The sequence below is a fragment of the Zootoca vivipara genome, chromosome 12 (assembly GCF_965207765.1).
Source record: "Zootoca vivipara chromosome 12, rZooViv2.hap1.1, whole genome shotgun sequence".
Taxonomy (NCBI): domain Eukaryota; kingdom Metazoa; phylum Chordata; class Lepidosauria; order Squamata; family Lacertidae; genus Zootoca; species Zootoca vivipara.
Window position 1 is genome coordinate 40,933,798 of NC_142595.1, and position 10,885 is coordinate 40,944,682.

General features: G+C 42.5%; 1 protein-coding gene across 1 annotated transcript; it reads left to right on the forward strand.

Moving 5' to 3' along the window:
- Nucleotides 1-321: 321 nt before the first annotated feature.
- On the forward strand, nt 322-6,095 carry LOC132593140 (dromaiocalcin-1-like). The gene is made up of 6 exons (XM_088655494.1): nt 322-401; nt 907-985; nt 1,748-1,839; nt 4,269-4,400; nt 4,658-4,784; nt 5,883-6,095. Exons 2-6 carry the CDS (start codon nt 919-921, stop codon nt 5,960-5,962), a joined length of 498 nt encoding a protein of 165 aa, XP_088511620.1. The 5' UTR covers nt 322-401; nt 907-918; the 3' UTR covers nt 5,963-6,095.
- Nucleotides 6,096-10,885: the final 4,790 nt, after the last annotated feature.

Here is a 10,885-nt window from a genome sequence, read left to right on the forward strand (position 1 = left end):
GGTCAACTTTGCACTACATGAAGTGAGGGTGTGCCCCTTCGCTGAGACCTTTCAGTTTCAAAATAGAAAGTGGTGAAGGAAGTGCCCCTCCTGGATTTGGCTTTATCTCCAGATGGTAGACCTGTTCTTTGATTCTAGTTAAGTCTTTTTATTGTATTTAGAATATTTACTTTTCCATCACCCTTCACATAAATACCTAGGGACATTCATGTAATGTGTTTTTATGAGTATTTGAAGTACACTCTTTCTTTCTTCATCTGTACTCTATATATGTCTAAAAGCTTGAAATTCCTTCCTCATTTCCCCTGCCAAAGTTCCATATAAGAATTAAGGCAGCCAACTTGGGAGAAAGACTTGCCTGTAGAAAGAGTTATCCATCAGCTCAACAGGACTGAACCTGGGTAAGTTGGAGGTGGGGATGGGGGAGAAATTCAGTTCAGTTTCCATTTAAAGGCATACTTATTGAATTTGCACTATCTGAAACAATATGAGAGCCAAAACACAGACATCCTTTGAAATTTGTATCTCTTTGAATTTTGCAACATAGTTGAATTTCTCATTGAATTTCTCCAGCTGTGTAATGCATACAAAAATGATGTACTTTGGGGAGGTGTTCATAAAAATGTAAACTGTTGGAGATTCCTCAAATGAGCATATGATCTCCAAGGTCCCTTCTAATCTCAACATTCTATAACTCAATGAAATTGTCAACAATGATAAATATCAAGCTTTTATTTCTTTCCTCTTTCTCTAATCTTCATAGTTCTTAGAAGTTCAAATAAAGTAGAATTGAGATTTTAAGAGTAGACAATGCTTATTTCCTCCTTCCTTTGACCACCACTTGGGATGAATGGCAATCAGTGGAGGTACTTGTTGAATTCACTGTGCATTCCTCTTCCACAAAAGGTCTACCACAAGATGGGATTTGTCACCTCCTTCACCTGTTGTCTTCTTGGAGTCCTGGTCTCCAGTTCTTTTCCAGGAGGTGAGCATTTTAACCAATTTTTGAGAATTACCCAATGCAAACTATTTACCTCTAGTCCTTCAGGTGTCCATATAAATATAATTAATTCATTTATTCCCCCTTTTTTAGTCTCAGTCATGATCTCTAGCTAACAGGACCAGTGTTCAGGGATGATGAGAATTGTAGTCCAAAACATCTGGAGGGCTGAAGTTTGGGGATGCCTGCTCTATTCCCTCCTTGGGGACATTCCTTTTTTCACACTCTGCCAGTCACACTTTTATCCTCGGTCTACATGTCTCTCTTTCTGCAGTTTTACATTGCCTTGCCCCTTTCAGTCTACATAGCTTATCTTTGAGATAAGCTAGACATCCCCAAACTGCGGCCCTCCAGATGTTTTGGCCTACAACTCCCATGATCCCTAGCTAAGAGGACCAGTGGTCAGGGATGATGGGAATTGTAGTCCAAAACATCTGGAGGGCCGAAGTTTGGGGGTGCCTGAGGTAGGCCATGGGACCAAAAGAGCATGAGAGGAGCTGCTGCTCATGGCTTGTATAAATATTTATCTGGGCTGAGCAGCATTAAATCAATAGTACTCATTATATTTTCAAGTGATGGTTATCCAGCTAAGGCTATTAGAGCAATGGTTTAGGTTAGGCCTATATTCATTGGTTTCAAAATTATCTGTGATTGCTCAGAGCAAGTCACCCCTTTTTGCAGTATAGCTAAAATGAGATTTCACATGAAGAACAACCTTCTTACTGCTTTGTTCCTTTCCCCTCATAGCCAAGGCCCTGTCCTGTCCTGATGGTTGGCTGCAAAACCAGGACAACTGCTATGGATATTTTGATACTAAGTTGTCATGGAAGGATGCTGAGGTAAGAAATATGTCTCCTCAACCAAGATGTAATAGAATCATGGAATCATAGAATTGGAAGGTATTCCAAGGGTCATCTAGTCCAACCCCTTGCAATGTAGAAATATCAACTACAAGCATCCATGACAGATGGCCATCTAACCTTTGCTTAAAAACCTCCAAGGAAAGAGAGGCCACAACTTTCCACTGTCAAACAGTTCTTGCTGACAGAAAGTTCTTCCTAATGTTTATAAATTACAGTGGTACCTCTACTTACGAATTTAATGCATTCCTAACGCACATTTGTAAGTTGAAAAAGTTTGTAAGTCGAATCCCATAGGAATGCATTGGGAGAAAAAAATTGTAAGTCGAAGCAACCCTATCTAAAAATTCGTAAGTAGGAAAAATCCTATCTAAACCGCATCCAAGATGGCGGACAGAGCTCCATTCGCAAGTAGGAACATTTGTAAGTAGAGTTATTCGTAAGTAGAGGTACCACTGTACATCTTTTGGGCTCCTATCAGATTCTGTGAGTAGGGCTATCCTTGCCCTGGAACAATACCTGTCCAGCATCTCAGACTTAACAAAAGAGAGTTGATCACGTTATGTTCCAGTGAAGCTTCTCTGTGGGAGCTGAGAATGTGATAGTTATGCCAAATAGCCCATCCAAATTCTCCCCTCCCACCAGGAGAAGAGGGAAGTAATCTTTGTGTGAAAAGTAGAATAGACTCCAGTTCTGAAATAGATATGAGATTGGGTTTGCAAAACATTTCATAGCTCTGGCTGTCTCCCTAGAGAACTCATGTATGAACTGCAGATTTTTGCAGTCTATGGGAGAGTTTGATCCTCTGCCTATACTCAGCCTATATATTTGCAGAGAGACTATAGTATTTTTAAAATGTCAAAAAGCACCCAGTGACCTAATTCCAAAGGGAATTTACCAAACATGATGTATGTACTGCATCCCTGCAACTTTTCAGTGCAAAGGTGACATAACAGTGTGTGCTGTGTGGTCTGCAGTGCTGTGAAGGGAATGCAGCAGGTCGGATGCACTGCTGATCATTTGGGTTCCAGAGCTCAAGTTAAAATAAATTAGGCATTGCAAAGCAAATCTCCCAAGTTCAAATTTCCTTGCCTCTATTTAAATGTAATACTCCCTTTCTGTAATTTTTTGCAGCTTTTCCAACATTCCACATAAAAATGCTTCCACCTAAAGTTCTACATGAAAGAAATGGGTTTGTAGGAAGACCGGCTTAGGGTTTCCCCACATGACCTTTAAACTGACCACTCATCCTGCATTCATCCTAGATGAGGGGGCAGGAACATGCTCCTACATTTGTTCATTTATTTATTTAGGTGGATTAATTGTGCAAACCTACACTTCCTGGTATGTGCTTGAATTCCTCGTGTGAAATGCTGTTGATCTAGGTTCCAAGAGTTCTGGCCAAGTAAAGGAATAATTTTTAGAAAGTTTTAAGTTGAGAATAATGAGAATATTCTTCATCAGCTCTAGTTTCATAGTTTCTAGGAAAACATGAATGGTATGCTTTGACCTTGAAACTATGAAACTAGAGCTGATGAAGAATAAACCAAAACAGGGCCTTGTCCTGGATTTCTAAAAACTGGGTTGCTATTGGAATTTGCCTCATTATTCTCAACTTAAAACTTTCTAAAAATTATTCCTTTACCTGGCCAGAGCTCTTGGAATCTTTTCATTTGATGTTCTCAACACTCCAAGGACTCCAATTTATTTAGTTGATCTAGAGGTGCCATTAGTGCACAAAAGTTTAACCCTGGCAACTTGGTAAAGGTAAAGGGACCCCTGACCGTTAGGTCCAGTCGTGACCGACTCTGGGGTTGTGGCACTCATCTCACTTTACTGGCCGAGGGAGCCGGCGTACAGCTTCTGGGTCATGTGGCCAGCATGACTAAGCAGCTTCTGGCAAACCAGAGCAGCGCACGGAAACGCCGTTTACCTTCCCGCCGTACTTCGTGCACTTTGTGCTTTTCAACTGCTAGGTTGGCAGGAGCAGGGACCAAGCAACGGGAGCTCACCCCGTCACAGGGACTTCTTCTGATCAGCAAGCCCTAGGGCTCTGTGGTTTAACCCACAGCGCCATCCACGTCTGGAGGTGCCATTAGTGCACAAAAGTTAAAACCAGGCAACTTGGTATGTAACACTAATTCCTTACAGTCTACCAGTAAGACTTGCCTCTTGAAAGTCAAATATCAGAGAAAGAAATAAAAAGGTTGATATTCCACAAACTTGTTCACATTTGGAAAGCTCCTACTCTGCATCATTCCTTTTTGTGAGATGTGGTTTTTGAATTGTTGTTATTTGAAATGTTGTGAGACACTTTGGGAATTACTTTTTGGGGAAAGTGGTATATAAAGAAACAGGTTCTGATGGTGGCTGTGGCAAAACGTCTTTCATTCTTTCTCCATTCTTAGGCTGCATGCCTTAGCTATGGCCATAGGACCCACCTTGCCTCTATCCTTAATGTGGATGAGGCAGCCCTGGTTGCCAAGCACATCTCCTCATCCCAGCAAGAAGAAAGTAACGTATGGATTGGGCTTCATTACGTGAGTTGCCTTCATTTGCTCTATTCCAAGTCATTGTCATAGAGTAGTGGCTCCTTAGCATCACCATTCCATCCTTATGTAATAGTAACCCAGAATAAACCCACATGCTACATCAATATTATTTTCCATGCAGATCCTCCTCTATTGTCTCATTCATAGCTGGCACTACCTTCCCACAGACCAGCATATCCAGATAGTAATGACACCAGGATCCTCATTTCCTTACTTACATGATCTATAATGTCTCAATCTTGCAGAATGGGCATTGGAGGTGGCCTGATGGATCAGTCTACAGGTTCAAGAGCGGTTACAAATCCTGGTACCCAACCACACCGGACAACTGGACCCCTTATGAGCATTGTGTGGAGCTCCTATATTTTCCGGGTAAGGAAACCATTTGCAAGGTCTGACAAAATAACAATTACAGTGGTACCTCGGTTTACAAACACAATTGGTTCCGGAAGTCTGTACTTAACCTGAAGCGTACTTAACCTGAAGCGAACTTTCCCATTGAAAGTAATGGAAAGTGGATTAATCCACTCCAGACAGTCCGCGGAGTACTTAAACTGAAGCGTACTTAACCTGAAGCGAACTTTCCCATTGAAAGTAATGGAAAGTGGATTAATCCATTCCAGAAAGTCCGTGGAGTACTTAAACTGAAGTGTACTTAACCTGAAGCAAACTTTCCCATTGAAAGTAATGGGAAGTGGATTAATCCATTCCAGACGGTCCGTGGAATACTTAAACTGAAGCGTACTTAACCTGAAGCGAACTTTCCCATTGAAAGTAATGGAAAGTGGATTAATCCGTTCCAGATGGGTCCGCGGAGTACTGTACTTAAACTGAAAATACTCAAACCAAGGTGTACTGTATGACTGTAGATGTTGGGTTCCACATTGCCACACACTTCTCCACCAATGTCCTACTTCTCTCAGGATTGTAAGTCATACTCAAAATAGTTCCATCAAAATCAACAGACCCAGGTTAGTATTTTATGAAAGTCCATTGATTTTTAAGGAGTCTACTCTTGAGTATGAGTTAGCTGGATACAACTGTCGGTCAGGTATACGTTTCTTTGTAGCAAAGTGAATTACTCCATAGAGTGGAACAGCGGCGAATTATGTGTTCAGTATTTAGGGTCACTTGCCAACAGACCACAATGCAGAAGGGTTCAGTTACAGCCTATCTGCATAGTAAATTGTATGTGACAACTGCCCCGGGATATTTGGATGAAGGGTGGTATGTAATAATAATAATAATAATAACCATCACATTAATGTTGTATTCTGAAAACAGTGGTTGCCAGGCTAAAGTCTGAGTCGTGCATTCTCCTCACCACAGCATTTTTAAAAGAAATGGTTAAGCTGTGATACAAGGCATGTAGAAAATGTAGGATCAGAAAGCAAAATTAATCTGGACTATTTATTTTTCATGTGCCTCCTAACTTCTGGACCTAATGCTGTAATTTGTTCTCTTTTAAAGAAACCGTTTACAGTTTTTTGAAATGGAATGATAGAAACTGCAACAAACTCAACAGCTATATCTGCAAGCAAAAACTCTAAGTAATTCCCAACTGTGCCTTCTGGGATTGATGAACAGCTCTCTGGAATCATTAACTCCTCTCCAATCCCTCAATGATCAACTCTCATCCATTATTTCCAAAGTAGGCTTCAATGCAATGTAATCCTAATAATTTCTTATGCACATATTTCTTGGTATGATTCTGTTCTTCTCACCCCATCAATCCTTACAGCACCAATTCTCAGAGCACAAATCTCATGATGAGGAGGGACTCCTTGTGTAGGAGTCCCAGGAACAGGGGGGGGGGGTACTGTGTCTAACTCTCACTGTGTCTAGCACTGCTGCTCACAACATACAAGGCACTCAAATCCAGATGTCACCACAAATTTCATCCCCAAAACAAACACCTTCCCTTAGAGCTGCTCAGCGCAGTTGATACGAAATCCAGAATTTTAGAAGCCACAAAATGAGGACAGGGGAAATTGCAAGGGAATCCCATTTAACCTGACCAGCACCATGTTCTGGAATGCTATACTAAATTTTAGACCAGATTCCTGCCCCAGGAAAATGCTGCCTAGAGCTTCTAGTTAAGAAAAAGCTGTTCAATATTCTCAGGCACACATTCCCGCCCCCCACCCCAAAGTCAGTGTTTCCAAATCAGGAACTGACAACAAGTATTCACTAACATACAAATGCAAATTCAAGGATCAGAAGCATTAAGCAATATCAAAAGATGGCAATTCAACAATAGCAAGTTACCCAATCCTTTCACAGACTTGATTTAACTGAACATATCAGACATGAATGGGACCCAGGTGGCACTGTGGGTTAAACCAGCGTTTCTCAACCGCTGTTCCGCGGCACACTAGTGTGCCGCGAGACGCTGGCTGGTGTGCCGTGACGTGCGGCGACGAGAAGGGCAATTTGCATTGTCACGTGCCTGGCGGCCACCAATAAACAACACTAACCCACCGGAAAGCAATATTTCTCCTCCTCTTTCCCAAAGCTCAGTGCAAACAACTGGAGGGTGGTTTTAGACAAACTTAAAGAAGCTGGCTGGATGAGCTCAACCTGAAACTTGCTGAGCAAAGGATTGTGCTGGCAGAGAAATCAGCGGCTTGTGAAGCCTTATTACAGGATATTGCAACCAACACAGCAATTGGCAAGTGTTTCTTACAGTCATAATTATATAGTCAATATAGGGCGGCACAGAGTTAAATTTTTTAACTTTTTTAATGGTGGTGTGCCTCGTGATTTTTTTCATGGAACAAGTGTGCCGTGGCCCAAAAAAGGTTGAGAAACACTGGGTTAAACCACAGTCTAGGGCTTGCTGATCAGAAGGTCGGTGGTTTGAATCCCTGCAATGGTGTGAGCTCCCGTTGCTGGGTCCCAGCTCCTGCCAACCTAGCAGTTCGAAAGCACATCAAAGTGCAAGTAGATAAATAGGGACCGCTCCGGCGGGAAGGTAAACGGCATTTCTGTGTGCTTCTCTGGTTCGCCAGAAGCAGCTTTGTCATGCTGGCCACATGACCCGGAAGCTGTCTGCGGACAAACGCCGGCTCCCTCGGCCTATAGAGCGATATGAGCACCGCAACCCCAGAGTCAGACACGACTGGACCAGATGGTCAGGTGCCCCTTTACGTTTACCTTTACCTATCAGACATGAATAAGGGACAATACTGAGCACTAGATGAACATCCTCCATGCTGTTTCACTTTGCTTGCATGGACTTGGTACATCTAATGCCTCCAGGTCCATTTTCCTAGCTCTCTTCTCTTTTGCATAAATGGTCACAATCACTACGATAGTCAGGTCACGGGTTTTATTACGCCTAAATGTCACAGCACACTCTATTTACACACAGAGAGACAGACACTCACATCAGTGCCAAAGATCTCCCTGAACAGCTTCCCTGGATTAGATTTTTCTAACACTTCTATAAGCCTATAGTCTAATGCCTCTGCCTGATGTCACTCCATCACTCCAGCCACCACCTAGCATTCCCACCCACCCACCCCCCACCCTGCTTGCTTGTTGCTTAACCAAGACTAAGGATGGGGGAGAAGTTCAATTCAGTTCAAAATGAAAGCCAGGCCTACTCACACTTTCTAAAATCAAAACAAAATAAAAAACCCTTCCAGTAGCACCTTAGAGACCAACTAAATTTGTCATAGGTATGAGCTTTCGTGTGCATGCACACTTCTTCAGCTCATACCTATGGCAAACTTAGTTGGTTTCTAAGGTGCTACTGGAAGGATTTTTTTTATTTTGTTTTGACTGCGTCAGACCAACACGGGTGCCTACCTGTTTCTAAAATCAATTAATGAGCTGAGACACAGCCAACCTTTTAAATGCACACTTCTCTGAATTTTGCAGTGCTGTTCTCAAGTAACTTATATAAAAATTCCTATACTAGGGTAAAATTGTCCATATAAAAACATATATTAGTGTAAAAGTGGCATGAGCATGCATTGCACTGGGGAAAATTTGGGGGAAAAGTTTATATTTGGATAAATTCACACTAAAATGCTGGTGAATCTACATAAATATTTTTTTTAAAAAAACACAACAACAACTAATTATGTGCAGATGTGGAGAGCTGAATTTAAGATGGGGGGATGAGAAACAGACAGAAACTAAAACTGGCACACCTGTTTAACCGTACCCACATCCTGAATAAGACCCACAAGATCCTGTGCTGAACTACATGAGGAGAAGTAGCAGGGCTGGGCTGAATAAGCCCATCTCTGACATTGGTTGCATCCCCGCTGATAACCACATGTACCACTGCAGGAATGACCACAGAAGGGATGGGGAAGACATTCCATTCACTTTATCTTTGAAGCATATCTCTCTAATCTGCACTTTCCAGAATAATACAACAACTGCAAAACAGCCATCCTTTAGACCTTGGCACTTCTCCAGGTTTCGAAATGCAGGTTGGCAGCCAAGCAGCGTAATACACATACAGTATTACTGAAGACAGCACATTAAAAATCATTTATGTGAAAATACATGTATGTGTAAAATCATGCAAGGTGAAAATAATGTGCAAAACAATATTATATTTCAGATCAATACTTTGTAGGTTGGGAAACACTGAACACCGACTTGTGTATGTTAGGAGAAATGTTTGTGAAAATGCTGGTGAATTTCCCTGACTCAGTCAAAAAAGCAAAAAAAAAAAAAACCTTTCACAAACTGTTGTGGAAATGATTGGAGAAAAACCAAGAGAAACCAAAACTGAGGACAACATTTCCTCACAAATGACCTATTGAGATTATTGATTTTACACATACGGAAGCCACTGGAAGAACAAAACAGACTCTTGCATTGAAATCAAAATTATCCAGTCCAAAAATGTGGTTCAGAAGCTTTGCTCGCAGAACTTAAAAGAAGGCACCCCACCCCACGTGGATGCCTGCAATTAACATATGCATAGACCTGAAATACAATCCCTTTCATGTGACTGTGAGCTGATCATCTTGTGACTAAGCCCACAGAGACACAGCCCAGGCACAGCTCTGTTAATGATTAACCAGGTACTGTAGGTTTTCCTCTAACTTCATGGAAATTTTGAATCATGCTTCACAATATACAATACAAGGCACATTATATATCTCCCATTGCCAGTGCTTTTTTTCTGGGACTATGCAGGGGTACGCCTACCCCTAAACATTTTGTGAACCTAAGTTTGGCCTCATTGAGGGGCAGTATTTCAATAAGAGTAGGAAAATGAAAGTACCCCTAAACATTATTGGGTTTTTTTGGGGGGAGCACTGCCCATTGCAATGTACATTAACCAATTGTCCTTAACATGACCATCTGGGTAGTAGATGCCATTGGTTGCTGGGGCCAGAAGGGAAAGAGGATGGAATAGTTCCGCTTGGACTACTGCAGTGCACTCTACATGGGGCTACCTTTGAAGGTGACCTGGAAACTACAACTAATCCAGAATGCGGCAACTAGACCGGTGACTGGGAGTGGCCACCGAGCCCATATAACACCGGTCCTGAAAGACCTACATTGGCTCCCAGTACATTTCCAAGCACAATTCAAAGTGTTGGTGCTGACCTTTAAAGCCCCAAACGGTCTCAGTTCTGTATACCTGAAGGAGCATCTCCACCCCCATCATTCAGCCCAGACACTGAGGTCCAGCTCCGAGGGCCTTCCGGCGGTTCCCTCACTGCAAGAAGTGAGGTTACAGGGAAGCAGGCAGAGGGCCTTCTCGGTAGTGGCACCTGCCCTGTGGAACACTCTCCCATCAGATGTCAAGGAAATAAACAACTATCTGACTTTTAGAAGACATCTGAAGGCAGCCCTGTTTAGAGAAGTTTTTAATGTTTGACCTTTTATCGTGTTTTTAATATACTGTTGAGAGCTTCCTAGAGTGGGGTGGGGAGAGATGGGTGGGGTATAAATAATATTCTATGAGGATGAGGGATGGGGACACTCGTCTTTGCGCAGTAGATGACTGCCTTCAAGGCATGCAAAGGTCAGGGGCTCCTTTACTCCTATCTCTCTATCCACCATCCAGACAACCATGGTCAATGCTCAAGTACACATTCCAGCCAGACAAAATCACTCATGTCTGGCACAAAGAAGGGCCTACAGGTGAGCAATTGGGGCAAGGGTGTCTGGTTTAGTATCCCAGGATTTGAAACTAGTCAGGTAGTCTGGGATCCCCTTACATTTTCCCCTGTCCCCAGCTCTCAAAATCCCAGCTTTAGTATCAACTCTGCTGAGCACCTCTGAGAAAAGGAGTTGGGTTTGGGATAGGAATTTTTACCTGCATGTTGCCCTGAGTGCCTTTTTGGGTAACAGCGGCAGTGCTGGGCTGGAACCCCTTCGGCACAATGTGCTTGTTTTCTCTCGGACTCCAGTGCAAGAATTACCCCTTCCCCAGTCTTCAGATATGTGGTATTGGAACTGGAGCAATAAGGATGGATTCAGTGAAAAGAGAA

Excerpts from the sequence above, each read along its gene's own strand:
- LOC132593140 (XM_088655494.1), top strand. The coding sequence starts at position 919 with ATGGGATTTGTCACCTCCTTCACCTGTTGTCTTCTTGGAGTCCTGGTC. Across the intron at positions 986-1,747 it reads CTCCAGTTCTTTTCCAGGAG|CCAAGGCCCTGTCCTGTCCT; the intron begins GTGAGCATTTTA and ends TTCCCCTCATAG. Across the intron at positions 4,401-4,657 it reads TATGGATTGGGCTTCATTAC|AATGGGCATTGGAGGTGGCC; the intron begins GTGAGTTGCCTT and ends TCAATCTTGCAG.